General features: G+C 44.0%; 1 protein-coding gene across 1 annotated transcript; it reads right to left on the minus strand.

The window, feature by feature from the left end:
* Nucleotides 1-5,416: 5,416 nt before the first annotated feature.
* LOC123181642 (10 kDa chaperonin 1, chloroplastic) lies at nucleotides 5,417-8,472 on the minus strand. Its single transcript, XM_044593958.1, has 6 exons — nucleotides 8,157-8,472; nucleotides 7,986-8,036; nucleotides 7,119-7,184; nucleotides 6,990-7,037; nucleotides 5,856-5,885; nucleotides 5,417-5,745 (listed from the first exon to the last, which is right to left on the minus strand). The coding sequence occupies exons 1-6, from the start codon at nucleotides 8,313-8,315 to the stop codon at nucleotides 5,677-5,679; spliced, it is 423 nt and encodes a 140-aa protein (XP_044449893.1). The 5' UTR covers nucleotides 8,316-8,472; the 3' UTR covers nucleotides 5,417-5,676.
* Between the last annotated feature and the right edge of the window lie 16,371 nt (nucleotides 8,473-24,843).

A 24,843-nucleotide genomic window follows, 5' to 3' on the forward strand; every position in this document is an offset into this window, starting at 1 on the left:
CCTCCTAGCCAGGCCCAACAGCTACGACCGAATCGGCAGTTTCTGGAGAGCCAGGCTCGGCCGAAGCAGGGGAGGGGAACATGGCGCTGAGCTCGTGCGACCAGGGAGATGCCGCGAGCTCGCACGCGTCTTTGAAAAATCGGCGGGAGGATTTCGGCTCACCTCCCGCCGATTCGGTCGCCCCTATTTAGCCCCCTCCTCTCACCGCCCAAAGTCCTGCCACCCTTCTCCCCCTTTTTAGCTTTCCCACCGACGAGCAGGTAAGCAACGTTCCTTCACCGGCATGCGGTCCATGCCGGCAGCGGCTCTTGTCCTACTCCGACCGTTCCCGCGTCCACCTCGAGTTGCAACCATGGCCTTTGTGGGTTCGATCACCCTCTTCTCTCTGCTCGTTGTAACTAGATCTGAGAGCATGTGGTCGTAGGGTTTGATGTGCAAGCATGTGGTAGGGTTGATTCGTGCAGTTCGTGTGTTGTGCTTACTGTAAATGTGGTAGATTGTGATGTTGTGTTAGCTATTGGTGGTGCATTTTTAGCATGGTAGAGTAGTGTGATAGTGATGAACACAATGGATTCATAGCTAGTTGTCATGCGTGCTCCTCCTTTCACAGATCATCCGGTACTATGTGTGCTATGCTTACTATCAATGTGTGCTACGATTGTAGGACATGACCACGCAGACCCAAGATCTGCCCTTGTTCTGTCCGACAGCCAGTACGGTATGTCCTATGTCGAGGACTCCTAGCCCCCCCCCCCCCCCGATGGGCAGATGCCTCCCCGATTTAGATGTGTTCTTTCGAGGTATCACCCGCTGGTTCTCTCTTTGTGCCAGTTGTGCTCGTTGAGCCAACTGCTGCTGCTGGCGCTGCACTAACGGCAGCCACAAAGGCAAAGAAGGATGGTAGGGGGAACAATATGAAGTGGCAGCCATTCATGTCCATGTTCATGCTGAACAAGATGTGTGAGCTCGTCTCTAGTGGGGTTAGGACTAACAAGGGCTTCAAAGGAGGTGCACTTGAACAATGTTGCGAAGCAGGTGTTCGAGTTCTGTGACCAGGAGGTGACTGACAGCCAGGTGTACAACCACCTCAGGAAATGGAGAGCTTGATGGATCCAAATGTACAAGCTCAGAGACCTTAGCGGCGCCTCATGGGATCAGAACACTTCTCGACCGTTCTGGAGGCAAAGCACTACACCATCCATGTCGCGGTTAGCTTACTGCCCCCTTGTTTTTCACACTGACTACCATTGCCTACTCGCAACTAACAACGTGTGTGCTTCTTTCTTAGGACCATCCCAAAGACGTTGAGTTCCTCAACACACCCATTAAGAACTACAACAAGATGCAACACATCTTCTCCTTCGGGCTGGCAACCGGCAAGCATGCCATGGGCTCTGGTGAGCCTCTCGGTTCTCCCATGCCGGAGTTCCCAGGCACCCAGGACGTAGAAGCAGTCCTTGATGGCCCTGACAAGCCATTTGAGCACATGTCCCTGTGCTCGATAGGAAGAGGAAGAGGGGCGGCCTGATGGAGGAGGAGATCAATGTCTTCACTAGCATGATTGAGGTCGTGAAGGAGGTGGCAACCGCAATTAGGAAGAGCAAGTCCGTCGACGTCCACCCTGACCTATACAGTACCGTCATGGAGCGAGGTGGCTTCAGCGATGAGGCGCTCATGGCAGCTCCGAGCCACCTGCTGGACAAGAAGGCCCAGGGTGTTGGGTTTGTTGCCATGGTAGACGCCCACCGGGTTCTCTGGCTCAGGAACTGGCTGGGCAAGCACTACTACTAGAGCTTGCTGCTTGGTTACCGCGTGCATGATCCTCGACGGCGATGGCGATGGCGACAAGGACGACGATGACGACGTATATTTTGTGTAGCTAGGGCTTGAAAACAATTTGATGGTCTGTATATTTTGGTGAGGTGGTATATACTAACCCCTCAGGGTGATCACGAACTTGCGGTGGTAGGACGACACCATATTTGGATGTGGTGGTGGTAGGATGACACCATAGTAGTGCTATGTTGAACTTGCTATGCATATATGATCATGCATGCTTACTAGTTCTCTACTACTACATTGCTTGTTGTTTGTGTGCTTCATTGCTTGCTGCTTGATTGCTCCATTGCTTGTTGCTTCAACTGTTGCTCTTTTGTGCACTGCTAGGACAAATGGTATGCGGTGTTCGTCGGGAGGGCACCCTGGATTTACAGTTCATGGGAAGCTTGCAACCAACAAGTTTCAGGGTCCATCGACGGCAGCCAGAGAGGGTTTAAGACTAGGCAGGCGGCAGAAGATGCTTACGCCAAGTTTGTGCGAAAGCAGGCATGCAAGGTTGAAGTTGGCAAGGCGGCGCCACACTTTAGGGTGAGGACTTTGATCATCATCGTGCAGTTCATCGCTATTGTAGTGTTGTGGTGTTGGTGTGCTAGCTGTGGTCATTTGTAAGATAACCTCACCACATAGGGTACAAGGTTAGCACACCTCGCACCCTGTGTGCAACCAAACAACATGCTTATGTGAGTTGAGACAATGCAGGCAACCAAACAACTTGCGCAAAGCTATCCCCTAATGCAGGTAAGCAAGATGCAGGCAACCAAACAAGTTGTAGATGTTGGTTTTTAGGTTGTTTCTACTAAGCCAGGCTTCATTGAGCCAGGCTGGGGTGGAACGGCAACCAAACACGCCCTATGCACACACTGAGTCTCTGCATCACTAAGATGCATGTAATCAGTGATCACATTGTAACGAGTAAACTCGCATAAGACCAAAGTTATGTCTAGGCGGGAGAAAAAGGGAGGGGAAAAGGAAAAAAGTTTACAATGATCCATGCCAAGTAGTTGCAGGCGATGATGCAAGCAAACACGGTCTAGAAGTAGACATAACAAAAATCGTGCACACTCCAGGCAAGCAGCCTGCCACCAAGAGTCGTCTATGGAGCCAAGAACATTTGTTAAGGACCAAACTGGCAAGAAAAGACAGTACCGTCAAAATCTCATATTAGAGACGTTTCAGGATCCCACTCCTCTGACTCAAGTGTATGTCGGTGGTAAATCTAGCATTGTCCACCAGCCCCAGCCAATACACCACGAGCCATCACTACACTGCCAGGTCCATGATCTACCGCCACAAACGACATCTGGGCGTCCATGGCCCGACCATCTACACCACCTTGTCAACGCCACACAATCGTGAGATCGCCCCTACCCACCACCTCCACGCCTCAAGCCCTCAACCACCCAAAGCAGCGCAACATCGAGACAGGGCATCGGCGTCTGCAAGTTCAGCCTCACAACCAACATGCAGCCATAAGCCCCGACACCATCGCAGCCATCTTCACAAGTTTGTCTTACCAATGCCCCCAAGGAGATAGACGATGTGAAAGAGTCTCCATCGTCTGATCGCAATGATCTAAGGTTACCCTCGAAGCTGCAAAAGAGAGCATCACCTCGATGATACCATCAAGAAGGTAACGATACTCGAGAACGTCATCATCACTAGCGTCGGCAACGGCTTGAAGCTGGAGCAGCACACAACAAGGGCTGCGTGGAAGGTCGCAGCCAACCAGACGGAACACTAATCTAGTCTCCTCGTCGCAAAAAACGCCTTTCTACGTCTGCGCCCTGCTAGAGGCTGAAGCTATTATAGCCACTGCACACCAGAGTGAGGTCGCATGCATGAGGGCCTAGTCCCGCCGCCGTCGGGCTTTGCACGCAACGGTAGGGGGGAGGGGGGACATGGTCAGTTATGTGCCTCCTGGCTTACCCGAACCCCTTAGAATGTGGGCACTACTCCATCATGCACCAAACTTGATCCTCGGGAAAAGAAATGGGAAAAACCCGGTGCATCACGTCTCAAATATGGCAATTGAACCCTGGCAGGCTCACGACCGCATGCGTTACCATTGAGTCAAGCCTCAGTTTGCTGGTTCTAATACTATGCTCTGTAGTAATACTACTTTATCGTTTTTGTAATGTTGTTAACCACTTATTGCCTGTTACTTACACCTATATTTACATATCTCTATGATTTGATGTCCTCGATCGAGGTATTTCACATCAGCCAACTATCACTGGTGGAGTACAAGATAATTGACCGGCGTCAGTTCATCTAAACGCTTGAGTTTAGTTATGCAAATCTGAAGTAAATAAACCCCATGTCAGCAAGCACACTGGAAAGACTAGCAATCTGACTAAACAGGCTGCAGGTCAATTAGATGGGCCACACACCGTTTCAATGAGCTTGATCTCCTGTTGCCGGATATGCATATGCCATGCCCATCATTGACCACTTTCTCCACAGTATGTTACTTGCTCATGCTTCTCTCTTTCTTTTTTGTTGGGGTTACTTACGCTTCTTAATCAAGGAAGATTGTATTCACTTTTCAATCACCGGCCTCATTGGTTGAAACCAATTCAACTGGCTAAAATGAGCTAATCATTTGACCCATGTACGCGTAAGATCCGCAAATGAAGGAATACCAAATTGATGATAACAGCGTGCGCTCTCAGCATAATTCCCCCAGCAAGATCGGCAGCCAGTTCATGAAATCAAGCAGAAACATGTGCACCGCCTCTGAAATCCCCAGGCTTTGGTGGTGGGCGTAGTACATGTCTCAATAGATTAAACGGAACGGTGTGATGGGAGCACTTGGCTATACTATTCCGCAGAGTCAAATGGTTACATGCGCGCGCCGATGGATTCCGCGCCCCGGGTACAAGTACAATATGTGGTGGAACGGTGGCTGGGCATGTGCCCGGATTCGAACACGAACTGGACTTTCCCATGCAACAAACCCTTACAGTATGTGCATCCCGAAGAGTCTAGGGCAGGCCTGCATCTCTGCATTTGTCACTGCAATTTGTTGCGGTGAGTTAAGGCTTGATCAGTTCGTCCTGTGCAGTTCAGCTGTTCAACGTGCCAAGGTCACAAGCCACATCCATACTCCATAGGATGCTGAGGTAGCCGTATGTGAGACCACGTTTGGAACACTGATTTAAAATTTTTGGGGTGGCTGGTAAGTAACTACTGTAGTTTCTTGCAGAAATCCAGCAATTTCATTTTGCGCGAAAGTTTGGCTCATCCGGGTAATGCCTGCCATGTTTTCGGCCGGGTGCTTTCTACAACTTGCTCGGCTCGCCAGTTCTCTCTATATGGCTAGCTGCGTGAATTGACTTGCAACATGTCTAAAGCTAACCAAACATTCCAGTCCTTTGGTCAGACGAGATGGTGAGTACATCTGTACTGCACACGGTCATGTGCCGATGATAATAATGCCTCAGCCCACTGAACTTCCGGATCTGAATAGCAAGTCACAGGTCAATCCATGAGCCAATTCGCATGGCAAGCTAGCTTAGCTAGGAAAAAGTTTCATGTGCAGCCATGGCGCGGGGTCTCATACTCACATGCCAAGGTATTACCAGCAACGCATCTCGTCTCACATTCCAAATATCGTTTTGCATTACCATTACTAGACGGAAAATGCAAGTGGGTATGAGTAAAATTAAATCACCGTGCCCCCTGTCCTTTGGCAACAAAAGAAGCGCCTGTATCTAAAACTCATCAATCACTCAACCCATGATCATCAAAAGAAAGAGTTCAAGCTAGCAAAAGCTTGCGCAACTGAGATAAGGCATCTGGAGCATGTGTGCACCACATTAGAATTTAAGAGTACGCTCAAGCGACGACAGCCAAGAGATCCGACTCTCGGCAGAAGCAGTGCTTCTCTTCTGTTCCCAGGTCCACCTGTAGGTATGCATCAACATAATGAACAATTGCATAACAATGAACCAGGAGGCATTGCCACCATGAAAAACCCACGAAAACATTCAGTTACACGGGGAACACTAGCTTACCTCATAAGCGTTTATGTCCGAGAAGAGGACCTGCAACAATCACAAGCAGAACATGGTCAGAAAATCCCAGGTGCTACATACTTATATTAGTATAAAAAGAAGATATACATGAAACACCTATGTTAGCCATCGAAGCTGATAGAAGAAAATTGTAAGTAATGCATGGCAAGTGTGAGAGCAGGAAGCATTGCAGATACATAATAAACTAACAGACAGAAAATTGAACAACCAAGCAGAGGTGTTATCAGATATATGCAGCATACTCTTTTCATATCATCTTAGAGGATAAAAGCAGAAAAAAAAAACATGTATTGTGGTATTTCTCCAAAACCGGAGTTAGTTTAACATTATATTGATCAAAAAACATATGCACATTTGGCATTCAAAGCATCCATGTTCAATACAGCAAGAAAAAAATGCATGTCCGTTTCTTTACAAGAAGGCTCAACACCTTGCCTATAACATAGCAAAACCTTGGATGTGCTAGTTGCGTAACTGAAAGAGAAAGGTATGCATAAACCACCAAGTCAATAAAGGGAAAGCTAATTGCTAATGTAACCTTTGAGAAGCCCTCACTGATCATGGAGGTCATTTTCAGCTAATTTTGAGGCGACTATTCTTCGCGGTATATGGTGTTGAACATAAAAATATATTGTCTGATTGCTTTGGTGGCTGCGCCTTGCAGGTTAGCATGAGCGCCTTTTTCAGACAACAAGCCTTGTTTATATTTCAACATGGTTATGCTAGCCCAGCAATGGCCACTAGCTCACTTTTAGCTACTAAAGGGCAGTATCTAGACATGGAGCGAATTTTCTTATAGATGAAGTGTGTCGTCACATCTATAACTTGTGTTGGTAAATACAGGCAAAAGCAAGCAACCCAAACTGAAAATAATCACCATTCGTTTTATGCAACACTAACATCCCAACTCCCAATTTTCATTAGCATACTTTCAAAATCCAAAAGAAGCAGAACTGCAGGAAGATTATATAGATGCTATATTAACAGCACAAGGACCAACGTGCAAAGCATACACTTGCTTCGTGTGCAAGCATTCGGTGCTCCTTTGTTTGTGAAAAGCTTGGACGGGCATTAAAAGGAGAACCTTGAGAAGAAAAGAAATAATCTGCTCACCTTCTTTCCAGCTTCAACTTCACTAACATCAACACCGACCGATAAAATCTGCCTCAACAGAGAAAGATTGTGAGAGTGTAGCCTGATAAAGTTACTACAGCAGAAGCTTATAGTGACTTAAAATGTTACCTCGCCCATCAAATATCTCTCGAATTTAACAGCAGATTTTGGTAGCAGGACTCCCCCAGCAGATTTCTGCAGTTCAAACAGTTCCCTTAAAACAATCAGCCAGATATGGAAAAAAAAAATCTCCTATAAACTTTACTCGTAACATAAAATACAAAGCACGTTAAATCATCAGAATATGCAGTGATATAGCCTAGGCAAAGAAAATATTGCTTCTAGACAAGTAGACAAACAGCGATACTGATTTAGTGCTACTCTCTAAGAAATGGAATTTTCCAGCCTACTGGATCCACAGCATGTTCAACTATTTACACGTACGTAGAAGCATTACGAAACACCCGATTATTATTTCTTACTATCCCAAGGGAATAGGGCTCGATGGTCGTATCAGGTTTATCCACGAATTTTGTCACATGTGGAATTAAATGCAGCAAACTATTTCCTGACATATTTTAGATTCTCACTCCAGAACGTGCTCTGCCTGGGTTTAAGTTGTACCTTCATAGCACCATAAGGTTATGTATTTTTTTTCTATATAAGCTCCGTGCATACACGATCCAAGTTCCAGCTTAACTGGATTGAAACAAGGTCAGAAGTGGGGAAACACTACAAATTGTGAAGAATATAGCTGGAGCCCAAATTTAGCGTTTCACTATCTCAAAGCGTGACCACTTATGACAACTTTCTTACAATATCGGCGTCATTTGTTCACCAGTGTGCAGCGCTATAGTTGGAAGGATTCATTCGACTAGAAATCTAGAAGCACTGCAGGTGGGAAATACACACCACCAACCAGCAAGCAACCAACGGGAACAAGTAAACAAAAGTAAATTCAGCAAACCAAAAGACAGTGGTTCGCAGCGGAGGGACCTCTGGGATAGTCTCGAGACGGACGAGCACCCGGTCGGACTGCGGTTCCACCTGACAAAACGAAGACCAGGAGAATCAGCAGAGCGTCAGACCTCTGAACCACAGATCCTAACAGGAAGGTAAATGATTAGTTGAGCAGACGCGACTCCACGGCGGCCCGGCGGAGTTCACCTTGGAAGGGTCGCACTTGATGGCGGCGCGCACGCGCACGGAGGATGCGGCGCGGCGGCCGGTGGCGGCGGCAGCGGACACCGGCCTCGGGCTGGCGCTTCCGGCGGCGGCGTGGAGGAGGAAGGGCGAGGCGGCGGCGGCGAGGAGGGAGGGGGCCATTGGGAGGAGGATGCTGGTGGATGCGCCCGGAAGGTTCTAGGGGGGAAGGGAAGGGTTTTGCTCGGCTGCTTCGCTCAGCGGGGAGATGGGGGAGGCTCCTCTTATCTGCTTTCCTTTCGCAGGAGGAAGACGGCAACGGATGGGTTGTTTCTTCTCGACGGTTCCGCCGAGGTTTAACGGGCCGTCGTGTTAAGTACGGTTCCTATCAGATTCATGGCCCTTTTGCGCTGAAAAGGATCAAATTCATGGCCCGGTGGCAGCAGTGATATCTTTATTAAGATTTCTTCCTTCAGAACATTTCGGAAAGCTCACCTCCTAATTGCGCGAACGCGATGTCTCGCTTATAGCAAGACTAGCATCTGTCTCGCGTGAAGCTTTCCTGTAGCGCGTATGGGCCTGCCTAATAGCGTGTTACTTGTTCGTTTGGTCGCCGGTCTGTTCGTTGATGCGTTTGTTCGGGTCTTTTTTGTTTCTTTTTGCCTTTTTGTTTAATTATTTTATTTCTTCTATGTTGTTCCGGTTTCTTTGTGTCGTCATTATACTTTGATTTTTTTTGTTTTTCTTTGATTTTTTGTTTCTTCTATGTTTTTCTTTGTTTTTTCTTAATTTTCTTTCTTTTTTTATTTTCTATTTCATTCTTGGTTTTCAATGGTCTTCTTTTGTTTTATATTTACTAGCAAAAGAGCCCGTGCGTTGCAACGTGAGAGAAAACATAACACACGCTCTCAACCCAACAACCATCACTCAAGATCATAATAGGTCCATCTTCTTTATTTTAGCGAGGCATCATATTTGTGTTGCAACTTATCCTCCTTCTCACCCTCGCCGGCGATGGCCTCGGTGTTCACACAAAACAAAACAAAATGTGTTTGAATATGGTTAATCCCAAGGCGTCTCTCTCTCCCTCTCTCCTCCCTCTCCCTCTCTCTCTCTCTGTCGCTTTCTCTCACTCTTGTGAATCTGTTGTTTTCCCCTGCTACATTTTTCCAAGGTATGCATGTGTAGTTATCGATGTTTTCTTTTCCCTATATGGTCATACTGGGGTGTTTATTTGCAATCCGGATCGCCGCCGGTACGGAAAAAAAAGGATCGTGCGCTATAAATTATAAGTTTGATTCCAAAACAATATTTAGAAAATATTTAACAGGTAAAATTAACATCATATTCAGATTTCACACATTTTTCTAATCAAATTTCATATATAACATGTGAAAATCGGAATTACGGTTTAGAAAATTATTTGTCTGACTTAATATCTTCCAAAATATTATTTAAAAATAATTAACAGGTAAAAAATAATCTCATATTCATATTCTACATATTTTTCTAATCAAATTCCATATATAACAAATAGAGGAACTTTTCTGAAAAATGTCATGACGGACGACCAGAAGCACTATTTGGTTTATTATTAGGGGAAGATATCTATGCAAACATGTCCGTGCGTTGCAACAGGAGAAAAAAAATCACCCCTCAAACACACTCGACGACATCTGACGGGAATCAACAGCTCATATAGTGCCAACAAATAACTTTTGTGATAGCACAATATAATCATATTTACTCCATTTAAATGAGCAGGAAACATATATAATAGACATTTGGAAAGTACCCCATATAAAAAAGTATTAATTGTTAGTTAAGGTTGCATCCAAAACATAATATTAAAAATGCAAGATATATTGCATACTTGGAATCTACATATTTAATGTGGCATTTTCATATATAATATATTAGATTTGAAATTAGGGTTTAAAAGATCTGAATGTTTCAAAAATCATTTTGAATCTGCCTGAAAAAATAAAAATAAAACATTAAAACGGAGTAGCGCTGGGCCTAAAAAAGAAACCCAGGCGTGGAGTTATATCCTACACCCATAAAAAATCCGATAGAAAAAGGGAGGCGGTGGGGAATCGAACCCAGGTTGCCTGGCTAGGCAGCAGTGCTACAACAAGTGGGACAACTATGTAGCTGTGAATTATTCATGGATCGCTTTCTTTTAAACAATGCAAACTGCCGACGTGAAAAACTGAAACGTTTTCTATACTTACGGGTGGCATGGTGGGTAATTTATAGCAACTTTCGGGGTGTTTTTTTACGGACGACCAGAAACCCAATTTGCTTTATTATATTTATTATATATATATATATATATATATTAGGTAGAGATTTATCGGCATTAACTGTTTTTCATTCCTTTGCACTTGTTTGTTCATTTTCTTTTTTTTCTTTTATTCTTTAGTTTTCTTCCTTTCTTTTTTGGTTTTTATTGGGTTTTTTCTTTTAATTTTTTTTTAACACAGTACAGACGCAAGCGCTCATACATACGCGCATACACTCATCCCTATGAATGCATACACGTATACCCTATTCCTATAAGCACCTTCGAGAAACTGAGCCAACATATCAATTTTAGATTTACGAAGTAACCATAGGCGCCCTCTCACAGAAAATGCATCGCCGAAAATCCTAAAAAGAATCCAATAATAATGCGAGTACCAAGATTTGAACCTTGGTCGGCTGGGATACCACCGTCCCTCTAACCAGCCAACCACAGGTAGGTTCACATTTTTTTTCTTTTTAATTGCTTCTTTTTGTTTTCATTCCACATTTCTCGTATATGTCAAGAGCATTTTTTAATACATGTTTAATATTTTCTGAATACAGGATCAACATTGTTCTATTCATATTTAAAAAAATTAAGTATAAGATTAACAGTTTTTCAATACAGTTCAAAAAAATATACACATTTTAACATTTTTAAATGCTTGATCAATATAAATTAAATACAAGATTAACATTTTTAAATACTTTTTCAAGATTTTTTGTACACACATTTACATTTTTCAAATGCTTGATTAACAGTTTTTCAAATGCAAGATGGTTTTTTAATACCTGGTGAAAAAAGCTTCTATACAAATTTAACACTTTTCAAATGCTTGATTAAAAAATTCAAATACAAGATTAACATTTTTTAATACATGATTAATATTATTTCTATACAAATTTTTAAATTTTTAACATTTTTCAAATGCATGATTAAAAAAAGTCAAATGCAAGATGAACATTTTTTGAGTACATGGTCAAAAACAAACTCTATACGCATTTTACATTTTTTTAAATGCTTGATTAACATTTTCCAAATACTTGTTTAACATTTTTTCCAGATGCTTGACTAGCATTTTGTACATGATCAAATTTTTTCATACACATTTTTATTTTTTGTATACATGAGAAACATTTTCTGTATATACATATAACTTTTTTCAAATACTTGGTTAACAAAAAAATTTAAATGTAAAGCAACGGATGAAAACAAAAAAAACATGAAAAAAAAACGAGGATGTGGCCTCCCATGAACTGGGCTGGGCTATCTGGCGCTGGCCTTGACATGAGGGTTCCGTACATTTCGCTATAAGTAATACATAGGGGTGCCCTCCTAATTGACGATGAGCAAATCCTATACGGCGCCCGTTCGTTCACTGTATACAAACGGGCGCACACCTCCACGCCGATAATGGGCCAGCCTATATTCCCTCCCATTTCCGTCTTAAACGATAGCCAACTTGACCAATCACACCGATATGATTATCAAGAACATTTCTATTCCTTTGTTATTCTTTCTTTTTCTTTTTTCCTTTCCTTTTTCTTTTTCTCCTATTCTTTTTCTTTTTTCTAATTCGACAAAAAAAGTTCATCAAATTTCATGAAAGTGTTTTCAAATTCGGTGAACTTTTTTCAAAATCGATGAACTTTTCTCAAAATCGATACAAATTGGACTTTTTACATATTGTGTATAGAAAACCTATTCTTCAGATTTATTGCACAAAACACCATCTATTGGTGTAACCTATTGTGTCTAGTTCCAAGTCCTTGTTTGACTATATTGACATAATTCCCAATGAGTTTACCCCGCTTGTAAATGCACACATGGCAAAAGGAAGATCTCATCAACCAATCGATAAAAACTACCGATAATCATAGTTTGAGTTGCTCATTATAATTTTATGTTTAAATCCTAACATTTAAAAAAATTCGAAAAACATGTTGGGCGCTGAGTTGTCAGATTGTCCACCATGTGTTCCAAAGCGTCGGTGAACCGTGAATATGGTGGGCACCAGTTGGACATGCTTAGAGTGCAATTTTGCAGAAGAGTCCATGGAAGACGATGGTGGTGTTGTGGATTGTGCTTCTGGAAAGAAGTCAGCCATGCCATTTGTACCGGCTTGTATTTTGGAATGCTAATTCAATGAAGTATACATCACCAATACAATGAGCAGGTGAGCACAAGCATGACAATGGATTTTCCGAGTGCACACTACGTTGAAAAGTTAACATGATCATTTCATTTTGTTTACCATGGAACTGCAATTTAGAACTAGATCCAAATTACAAACATCTTTCGTATTACCCTATCTCTTTAACTATATAAGATGTATTTTAAGTATTGATTCCAACTTTTTAGTCCTCGACTCATTGCCAAAAACAGTGTCTAATTTTTCAAAAAATGTTAATAATTGCAAAGCCAGAACTGTATGATTTCCCCAATGCACGCATATTTATATTGAATGTTTTGAGATGTAATGGATATATTATTGAATTAGTATTTGGTCAAAACTGAAACCTTGGCTTATTTAAACATATTTTACATTCAAAAAATGTGCTTTAGGAAGTAGGTGTGTGGCCTACCCTTCAATTACACAATTGGATGCCAATTCTCTAAAATAGCGACGAAGAAAATCACTCACTGACGGATGAGACATACATGTACGTCCTACAAAGTGTTGGTTGAAGTAGTCATACAGGACTTATAAGCACACAGGTCCTCTTTACATAACACGTACAATTAAAAAGTACAACTATTCTTACATTGGAACTAATTATTAAAACAACAGCCGAAAGAGGGTTCCATCTATAGAAACTAGATGATTCCCCGCACGTTGTTGCGGGGATATTTTGCAACATATTTTCAATGTAATTCATTGTATGAAACATAAAATTTGAAGTAATAATATTAAAAACTGAAACTAAAATACATATAATTTATTATGTTTGGTTACTATATAGTTGTATAATATGTTTATTAAATATATATAGTATAATAGAATGAAAATTCCCATATATCTTTGCATGTTGAGATGGGTAAAAAAAAATCATGCATGTCATGATAAAGTGGCATACTTGCATGTTGGGAGACATATAGTACTGAGGGTAGTGGCGGAGCTTGAGCTAAGATCATGGAGGGGCCATTGGTTGGAGGGGCAAACTCAATCAGTATGGGCTAAGTTTTACAGGATAAATTTGTCTAATACAAATATTTATACACATGGTTTTCAATGAGCTGGGGGGGGGGGGGCACCACCCAGGTTGGCCCCCATGAAGCTCCGCCACTGAATGAGGGTGGATTTAGGGGGTGTTTGTTTCCAGGGACTTTTTGGTGTAGGGACTAGAAAAAGTCTCTCTTAGAGACTTTTTAACCAAACAGGAAGGACTACTAGGGACTAAAAGTTGCTTTTTGGGACTAAATGAAGAAGACTCTTAAGGAGAGTCTTTTTTGAGACTTTTTTGGACTTTTCCAACAATGCCCCTCCCTGCACCCATTGCCCCTCCGCCCATGGTGCTGTTTGGTTGTTATTTTTCTGTATACTAGGGGTAACATGATCTTTTACATGTCATTTAATAACCTCTAGAGAGGGACTAGGGACTTTTTAGTCCCTGAAAACAAACAGGGATGGTCTTTTTAGGGACTAGGGACTTTTTAGTTGGGGCTAAAAAAAAGCCTAGGACTTATGAACCAAATAGGGCCTTATTCTCATGCTTGCATCTTGGGAGACATATATTCAAAACTGTTATGGGGTGGAGCGGGGGCATTGCCCCCCCCCCCCCCACGCACTTGTCCACGGTGTATTTATTCAATGGTTATAGTGATGAAATTAGTTACCTTACCCTATAATACCTCCTTCGCTAGTGCGTCCATAATTATAGGGTCTGCTCTGGTTCCGTTGCGTCGCGGACGTTCACGTGTGTGCAGATCCCAACGGACCATTCTACTACGGTGGCCTCTACCATTGATTGAATCTTTGAATTTTTTTTGTTGATAGCTTACCAAACCCCTGTCGTTACAAACGAATGGAGGAAGCCCTTTGCCGTACTACTCTACAAATAAGACCTTGGAATTTCTCACCTTTTGAATCCTACGGTACGTGCACATAGTTTTAGTTTTTTAGTTAAAAATATGTTTAAACTGAAATCGTTCTTGTCCGGTTTGTATGGAATCCGTTATGTTTATATGAAATCCGCCTTGTTTGTACAAATTTCATCCGATTTATTGAAAAATATTTTGAAATGTATGCGGTTACGGTTAAATGACGTCTTCTCACATTCATGTCTGTCCACAGACGGATGCGGAAGGATTTTTGTAGGTTGCCGTTGGAGATGTCCTTCCCGCGCCCCGTTCCTTCAATTCTAAGCTAGCAGTAGACGGCGATTAATTAACCCGAAGATTTAACACACATGTGTGTTTTTTGGTAGTGTAACATATACTACTAGTATTTAAAAAAAAACATATACTACTAGTACGTTCAGTGTCACACCAGAAAAGTCTTAGTCCTCACTCCTCAGTCAAAGGGACCCTTGCGATCACTGCTCGATCGGCCGACCTAGACGACTTGTCGTCAATACGTGGTGCCCGGCCCGCCCGATAAGGTGACCTCCTGGTCGCCTATGCGTGGCGTAGTTGCGTTTCCACTTGACACACGGCACACGCACGCGTGTGACTATCAGGGTTAATTAGGCTAAACAAATGTGGTTAGGTTAACCTTCGTATCTCCGGTCAACATCTGCCAGATTAACCCATGCCGTGATTTGATTTAACTTGGGGACCAAGCAGGGTCAAGCATGCATGCAGCTTCCAATGGCTAGCGCTAGACAAGTAGCCAGGCGTAGCTAGGGCAGTTAAGTCCAACTCAGATGGTGACTCGACTTCGGGTGGACGTGCTGCTGGTGCCGGATGAATTTTTTCACCCGAGACGTGCACAAGTAACACAAGTACACAGGCTGCATATGATCCGCCGACACGTACGTCTCATGCTGCAGGTGGGACGACCTGCGGGACTCTTGTTTACGTTAAGTGGGAAGCCCGCATTGTCCCACATAATTATGTTGTCCCATGGTAAAATTCTCACAACAGTCAGTACCGGATCTAGTACTAGGTACTCTACTAATCATCGACGCTACTATAGATATTGTTTTCTCAAGTTCTAGTAACCACGCAATCATCAGACAAATCCTTAGTATCGCTACTACAACACTGAAAAATCAGATTTTGACCTTGTTCTCTCGCCTCATCATGATTCAGTAGTCAGTACCCATCGATCAGGGCAGGGCCGGGCCTGGGCCAGGGCAGCAGGGGCGACGGCCCGGGGCCCAGCCAAACTAGGGGCCCGACACCAGCACATATAAAAGGATACAGCCATATAACATAGGCCCAATATTGATGCGAAACAAAAAGGCCGACGAGGCCCGTATATGATATGTCTAGGGGAAGCCCAAAAGCCTAATACGCAGCTCACATGATTGCGCAGCGCCGGATCCTAAAAAAAGACTTGATTGCGCGGCGCCGTGGCGGTTTGCTTGATCGGCTCTTCAATTTCTTCGATCCAATCTAGCGACCTACTATATACGCACGCATGTGTGATCAAAACCGCAAGGCCCCAGGTGATTACTTTGTCTTTGCTTTTGCTGGAGAATGGAGCAGATCAGCACCGAGTTACTCCATCGCACTGGCTGCCGGCTTCTAGCACAGTAGGGCAAGGAACGGCAGACCAACTGAGGTATTTTTAGTGTGAATTATTTTAGTCCGCAAACTCAAACTAGAGTATTTTTTATTCCTGTAAAAACAACATTTGTTGGCCTTTATATATATAGCTGGAGATTGTTGCTGCTAATTTAATCCAGTCTCCAGCAACGCCCTCGATCCTTTTTTTGGCAAACATGTTGCCTGAAATATACTTGTCTAGCTGTGAGAAGAAACACAGTAAAGAAGCAGATAAATTAACTATCATTAATCTTGACACTATCATTGATGATTTTTGAATAAAAAAATGCACGGAGTCACTGGGCCCATTTATTGAGTTCGCCCTAGGGCCTCCGAAACTTCAGGGCCGGCCCAGGATCAGGGCGGCGGGTAGCAATCCGAGGGAGGCTGCAGCGCCGACGAAGCTCACCTCCATCGGAGCAGGGGGGGCATGCCGTGGCCGAGCGGGAGTACGCATGGAGGTGTAGATGCGGAGCTAGTGGTGCCGCCGGCGAAGCTCTGCTTCATCGGCGCAGGGCCAAGTCGCAGCGGAGCGGGAGGACGCATGGAGGCGTGAGTGGAGCTAGCGATGGCTACGGCGAAACTCTCCTTCATCAGCATGGCGGGCAGGTCGCAGCGGAGGAGGAGCACGCGTGGTGCCGGAGCAAGCGGCGGCGCTCCGGCTGCTGCTCCCCTCGCTTTTTTTTTGGGAGGCAAACTGCTCCCCTCGCTTTTTTTTTGGGGAGGCAAACTGCTCCCCTCGCCTAATCCCCAGCGCCTCGCGTGTGGAGGACGTGGGCACAAGTGGGTTTCGTGGGATAGCCCACAAATCCCACGTAACTTTGACACAGTCCCGCGGGTGTCCACGTACGCAAATTAGTGGGCTTGGGATGTGGGCGCCGTGGGCAGCCCGCGTCCACTTGCAGCCTGACGTACGTCCAGCTATATATCCTCCCATGAGAATAGAATTTCGCGAGCTCTTCCTCTTGGAATGAAATTCGAGTCCGATCGAGTGACCGCGTGCGTGCGTGTAATTCGATGGCTTAGGATGCAAGTGGCCCTGGCCATACATGGCATGGGTGACGCATGGCCGCTTTGCGGCAACGAACGCGTGTGCGTGCGGGGATTTTGATTTTTGTTTGGTTGTGTTTGCGTTTTACCGCCGGATGCGCGTGGGGAAAAAGAAATCACTATCCTTCTCCAGCCAACGATCCCACTGAGTGAGTGATCCCTAAGACCAATGATGTCAAACAAATTCAAAAATTTAGACCCATTTGCCTGCTGAATGTTAGTTTTAAGATCATTACTAAAGTGCTGATGAATAGATTAGCTAAGTGTGTTTCTTCTGTGATTTTCAGAACCCAAACTGCATTTATTAAGGGCAGGCATATCATGGAAGGGATTGTCATACTGCATGAAGCTCTGAATGCTTTTCATAAAAATAAAGAAGATGCTTTGATCTTCAAAGTAGATTTTAAGAAAGCATATGACAAAATTAAATGGCCCTTTGTGATTCAAATGCTAAATTTAAAAGGCTTCCCAGATAAATGGTGTGATTGGGTGATGGAGACTAGGGGGGGGGGGGCATGTAGGAGTTAGAGTAAATGATGAAATTGGTCCATATTTTAAAACTTTCAAAGGTTTGAGACAAGGTGATGCTATGTCACCACTGCTTTTTGACCTGGCAGCTGATGCTTTAGCCATTCTAATGAATAATGCTCTTGAACATGACATAGTCAAGGGTGTACTAAATAAAGGAAACAACAAAGGAATAAATATGTTGCAATATGCTGATGATACCATCTTCCTGATCAAGGATGATGTAGAAAGTGTTAGAAACCTCAAATTCATATTGGGGGCATTTGAGCAAATGTCAAGACTTAAAATAAATTTTCATAAAAGTGAATTGATGCTATTTGGAAAAGCTAGAGAAAAACAATTGCTATATCAGGAAATCTTGACATGTAAGATGGGAGAGTTACCTATCAGGTATTTGGGGATGCCTGTGTCAGATACCAGAATTAGAAACATACACTAGAACTGTGTGACCAATAAAATTAAAAAAAGATGTAGCTGTTGGCAAGGGAAGCTGTTGGGGCCTATAGCTGGTAGAATTACTCTGGTACAAGCTTGCCTGACCAATATACCACTGTTTATGATGTCCTTTTATGCTGTCCCCAAAGGGATTATTAAGAAAGCAGACTTCTTCAGGGCCAGATTGGTATGGCAAGAAGAGTAAAACATCAAAAAATATCATCTAGTTAGATGGGAGGAATGTTGTTTACCCAAAGATGTGGGGGGGGGGGCCTGGGGATTCTTAATATGGAAGTGATGAATATTGCACTTCTAGCTAAATGGTTTTGGAAAATGGAGACAGAAGAGGGTCTTTCGCAAGATATCCTGGGGGGGGAAGTATAAGAAAGGTGAATGCTTAGCTTTAGTAGACAAGAAACCTGGAGATTCTCAATTCTGGACTAGTCTTTTGAAAATTAAAGAGATTTTTTATATGTTTGTCAAGAAAAAACTGGGAGATGGGAAAAATACTAGGTTTTGGGAAGATACATGGGTAGATGGTAAACCTTTGAAGGAAGCCTACCCTAGAATATATGATATTTGCTTTGACCACAATATAACTGTGGATGAGGCCATTCAAAAAGGGTGGCAAGGTTTCAAATTTAGAAGAACATTACATGGGGAAACCCTTGATCTATGGAATAGTCTGGAAAGTAGATGTGAAGAAATTACTCTGCAAGGGGGGAAAGACAAAATTATCTGGACTCTCACTGCAGATCATAAGTTTTCTGTAGGATCTTTATATAGGAAAATTATTACCCTTGGTATGAAATTCCCACAAAAATACTTATGGAAGACTAAGGTGCCTGCAAAAATTAAAGTTTTTTGTGGCTTATTAACAAGAAGAGCATCCTGACCAGAGATGTTTTACTAAAAAAGGATGGAAAGGAGGGAAGGGATGTGTGTTTTGTGGGAAGGATGAATCAGTTGATCATCTTTTGCTTACTTGTTCTGCAGCATCTTTGTTATGGAATCTGGTAGGTGTGTGTGTGGACTGAAAACCACTCCACTGAATGTCAAAGACTGTTTTGGGGAGTGGCTGGGCAAATTTAACAAGGATGATAAGAAAATAGTGATGGTTGGGATTTCTGCTTTATTCTGGGCTATTTGGAACAGTAGAAACGCTATCATATTTAAAAACAAAAGGATAAATGATCCTTTTTACATAATCAAACTAATGAGCCGATGGTTGATTGACTGGTCCATCTTGCAGATAAAGGAGCCACCAAGAAAAATGCTGGAGCTGGGGGCAAGAGTGCTAGAACGGGCAGCAAGTGAGGTGGACACAGCCACGCAAGGATGGAGGATCAACGTTGCGAGGCTAAAATGAAGACTTCCTGCTATGGTGGCCTTTGTTTTGCTGCTGTTTTTAGTAGTTTTTCTTTTTTCAGCCTTTTGTTCCCGCTTTGTTAGAACTTTGCTATGTTATGTCCCAGTCTGTTGGGCTATGGAGTCTGTTGGCATGTGTTGGCCTTGTGTTGTGTTGCTTGGGGATCGCTAGGTATTGCTTAGTCTGAACTGTCTCTTACTCTGGTTTGGTTTTCAGTAATGAAAATCGGAAGGGGCAAGCCCTTCTTTGATAAAAAAAACTGAGTGAGTGAAGTCGACAGTGGCCGCGGTAGATTTCCCACTTCACTTTGTTCAGCTTAGCTCGTTGTCTGACACCGCATATGCATCGTTTTATTACTGTGCCAAACTATATAGCTTAAATATATGGCCAGGCGCTCGCTCATGTGCCCCCAGCAAGCAGTGCATTCACCAAATGACATCTCCAAACTTTCCATGCTCTGGCTCTGCCTCTCTGTCTCAGCGAGTTCACACCATCCCTATACTTGCGCGCGCTGACCAGTAGTACCGGCTAGCAAAGCAAACATAGTACTCCCTCCATCCCAAAATTTTTATCTTAAATTTGTCTAAATACGGATGTATCAAGTCATGTTTTAGTATTAGATACATCCGTATCTAGACTAATATAAGACAAGAATTTTGGGACGAAGGGAGTACTAGAGTGCAGCTCGGTCTTTTCTTTCTAATTCTTCCTTTTCTTTCTTTTCTTAAGACAATCTTTTTTTTTGAGAATCTCACAAAGCTTTATTACTGAATCAGAATGTTCATAGGTACAAAAAGAAGATCGCCGGGTTGGCCTAGCTAGGTGTGTCGGCCAAACCCTAAAGATAAAGCATGCTTTGCGAGATTATAGGCCTCCGTGTTGGAGGTCCTATACTCATGATTAAACGAACATGAAATAAAGGTAGTTGCTCTAGCCCTGATCTCTTGGACAATGGATCCAAAGTTTGTTGAGCTTCCTTGCATGATTGCATCTACCACCACCTTACAATCCGAGGCCACCAGTATTTGGTTGATGTAGAGATCTTCTGAAAGTGCTAGTGCCTCCCACACATCTAGTGCTTCTAGCACCTGGGGGTTGCGGAGTCCCCTAAAAACGAGGGCCGAAGCACCCATGAACAAACCCCTCTCATCCCTGCAAACCACACCAACTGCGCCAAACATGCCCGAGCGTGACAAGGCAGCGTCCACATTGAGCTTGTAGTGATCTGTGGGTGGCGGAATCCACCTACGTGGTCGTGGTACTGCCATCCCCTATGCGTTCTCCTTCTTCTTCAAGAACTCTATGTCTGACAAGTAAGCTTTGATGAAGTTGTCAGTGGCAAACGGAGTTTGGTAGATCTCTTCATGTATAGCTTTCCGCCGTGCACTCCAGATAGCCCACAAAGTAATGATCATCAAATTAAATTGCTCCGGTGGAAGAGACTCATTCATAGCAAAGAGCCATAACCTTGCGTCAGGCTCCGATGTTGCCAGCATGTGCTCGACTAGCTCGGGCTCTGAAAGTGCCCACACGCACCTAGACACATTACAATCCAGCAAGGAATGTCGCCAGCTGTCCTGCCCTCCACAAAGTGAGCAAGCACTCGTAGTGGCCATGTGACGATGGCTTAGGACATCTCCCGTGGGGAGCGAGTGTTGCGCCAATCGCCAAGTGAAAAACGCAGCTTCGGTGGCACTGACATCTTCCATAGCGAGTTCCATCCCCTCATCTCATGCTCAGAGTTGGAAGGATCCTCCCTTTCCTCCAGCCATGCCTCGCGCCCAATCTTGATTTTGACAATCATCTTATAAGCTCACCGTACAGAGAAGTGTCCCCTTGGATCATCATTCCATGCCTAAAAATCTTCCACATGCCGCGTACAAAGCGGGATTTGCAAGATAGCCTCCGCGTCAATAGGTATGAAAACCTGTCTGAGCAGGTCCTCTCGCCACTCAGCTCTAGTATGGTCGATCAGCTCTAAAACCAGTTGCGGTGGATCAGCAACTAAAGAGGCAACCGGCTTCATCATTCCGCTCCGTGGGATCCAACTGTGTTGCCATATGTTCGTGGTCGTTCCATCCCCAATTCGCCGAATCGCTCCTTGGGTGATAATATCTCTCCCATCAAGGATAGATCGCCACACCTGAGAAGGATGTGGGCCTAGTTGAGCTTCTAGAAGTGAGCATTGTGGGAAATATGATGCTTTAAGAATTTGTGCACTAAGAGAGGAGGGATCATTCATTAATCTCCAAACTTGCCGAGACAAAAGTGCCGAGTTGAAGATCTCTATATCCCGAAAACCAAGTCCTCCCAAACTTTTCGTTCGGGTCATCAAATCCCAAGCTACCCAACATGGTTTTCTCTTGCCTCTCTTGCTCCCCCACCAAAACTGACGAATGAGTGACGTAATACTTTCACAAAGGCCTCGAGGTAATCTGAAACATGACATCGAAAAAACTGGTAAAGCTTGAGCCACAGATTTTATTAGAACCTCCTTTCCTGCCACTGATAAAAGTTTCTCCATCCATCCTTTATCCTTTCCCAAACTCTGTCTCGTAAATATTTGAAGGTGCCATTTTTGGACTGTCCTACATCGGTCGGCAGACCCAAGTACTTTTCACTCACAGATTCATTCTGCACATTGAGTATATTCTTTATCTCCACTCTAAGGGTCTCCGGGCATCCCTTACTGAAGAAGATGGACGATTTGTCATAGTTTACCCTTTGGCCTGAAGCCAAGCAATATGCATCAAGTAGGTTTGAAACCTCATTTGCCCCCTGGACACTAGACTTGAAAAGCAGCAGGCTGTCATCTGCAAACAAAAGGTGGTTCACTGCCGGAGCTGTGGGTGCCACCTTTATGCCACCGAGCACTAATGACTGAGAACTGTGTTTTAAAAGGCACGAAAGGCCCTCCGCTGCAATCAAGAATAAGTAAGGGGAAATAGGATCTCCCTGCCTGATACCGCTGGAAGGCGAGAAGCTCTCCAATCTTTCTCCATTAAACAAGACCGAGAACGAAACAGAAGTGATCATGCTCATAACTGTATGGATCCAATCTGGTGCAAAGCCAAGCTTAACCATAATTGCCTTTAGATAAGGCCACTCTATTCTGTCATATGCCTTCATCATATCAAGCTTGAGTGCACAAAAGCTGTTTGTCTTGGATCTGTTTCTTTTCATGAAGTGCAAACATTCATACACACATATGATTTTATCCGTGATTAACCTCCCGGGGACAAAGGTTGATTGCTCCTTCGAGATAATATCTGGCAATATCAGCTTTAATCTATTCGCTACCACTTTAGAAGCAATTTTATAAATCACATTGTAAAGGTTGATAGGCCTAAACTGGGTAAGAAGAATGGGGTTTTGTACCTTAGGTATCAACACGAGTACTGTATCATTAATACTTGCAGCAGTCTCCTCTCCACGGACAATCCAAAGCACCACATTAGTTATTTCATCCCCACAAATGTCCCAGTGGCGCTGATAGAAGTGTGCAGGGAAACCATCTGGGCCTGGTGCCTTCGTTGGAAACATCTGAAACAGGTCCTGCTTCACCTCCTCATTTGTGTAAGGGGCGCAAAGAGAAGCATTCATCTCTGGTGTTACTTTCTGAGGCACATGCCGTAACACGTCATCTACCCCCTGCACACCTTCCGTCGTGTACAAAGTTTTATAGAAATCTGTCACGAGTTGTTTCATCTCAGCCTTGCCGTCTACACGTATACCCAGCGCATTATATAGAGCTTGGATCATGTTCTTCCTTCTCTGCATATTTGCTCTCATGTGAAAAAAATTTGTGTTGCGATCACCCGCAGCCAGCTACTGTATACGAGATCTTTGTCTCCACATAATCTCCTCCCTATACGAGATCATCCGCATATTTGTGCATTACTCTGATTAGCAACTCCCTCATGTTCATCTGGACGTAACACTTCGTTAAAATCCCCCATAAACAGCCAAGGGAGGTTGCTGAAAGTCGCCAACCCCTTTAGAAGATCCCATGTTTGGTGTCTAAGTTGTGTCTGGGCCTCGCCATACACGCATGTCAACCTCCATGGGTCTTTCCCATCCTCTACAACCTTTGCATCAATATGATAAATAGAATCACCCAAGATCTCAATATTTATTGTATTATTCCAAAAAATTCCTATTCCTCCACTTCTACCTTGGCTATCTATCGCATAGGCATTGTCATAGCCCAAAGTATTAGCTAAAGCTTCTACACGTGCACCTTTTAATTGTGTTTCAACAATACACAGCATGGTAGGGGTAAATTTCTTCGCAAAGTCGCGAAGCTCACGAACTGTCGCGGCTTTACCCGCACCGCGACAGTTCCAACAGAATGAACTCATTGTGCCCGGTGGCACTCCTCGAAGGAGCCCGCCGATCCTACATCTTGGTCCTTGCCTTGTTCCACTCCATCTGTCACCATACTCGGTGTCCCTGCATCAGACAACTCCTTAAACAGGGCTCCTTTATTACCAACATCTTTCTTCGGCCGTTTCACCTCTTTCCTTGGAGAAACATATACAGGCGGCATCGGGGGAACCCCGACAGGCTTTCCAGAAATTACAAGAGCTATAGTGCTCACTGGAGCCACAGCCCCATCTCTCCCATCGCTCGGCCGAGCGCTATAGCGCTCGGTGCCTCGATCATCACATGGGGCTCGCTTGGCCCTGATGCATCTGTGGTCATTGCAGTGTCTGCCCTTTCATCCTGCCGCCCAGCCTCACTGCGGGGTTCATTATGATAAGCATTGAAGCGCCAGCTTTGATTGGGGTTATATTGCTCTCGCCCCCTACCTCTTCCTCCTGCATTCCTTGGGCCGCCTCGACCCCTCTGATTACCAAAACCACCTCTACCCGGTTGCCTGAAGCGAGTATTGTCAGCCAGAACAAAGTCACCCCACTCAAACTTAGTCTCATCATGAACACCATCGCCAGACTCCTCTTGCCAATGCCCGCATTCACCACAGTTAAAGCAAAACACTGGTAATTTCTCATACTTTACTTGGTATCTAACTTGTTCATCCCCCTTCTTTCCAGTGACAAACCTCTTAATTTTTGCATTGATATCGATCTTCACCCTCACCCGGACAAATTCACCAAAAAAACCTGCCGGTAGCTTGAGCTGAACTTCCTCCACCTCGCCAATACGTGATGCCATCCCCCTGACTGCAAGCTCGATTAAAAAGTTGTCAGGTAACCGATGGATTTGTGCCCAAACAGCCAGCTTATCCAACTTGATGCTATCTGGGTTTTTGAACCCATCATACTCCACCATGATCACTGCCTGGTCTCTGAATAGCCACGGCCCCTCTA

This window comes from Triticum aestivum, chromosome 1D (assembly GCF_018294505.1).
Source record: "Triticum aestivum cultivar Chinese Spring chromosome 1D, IWGSC CS RefSeq v2.1, whole genome shotgun sequence".
Taxonomy (NCBI): domain Eukaryota; kingdom Viridiplantae; phylum Streptophyta; class Magnoliopsida; order Poales; family Poaceae; genus Triticum; species Triticum aestivum.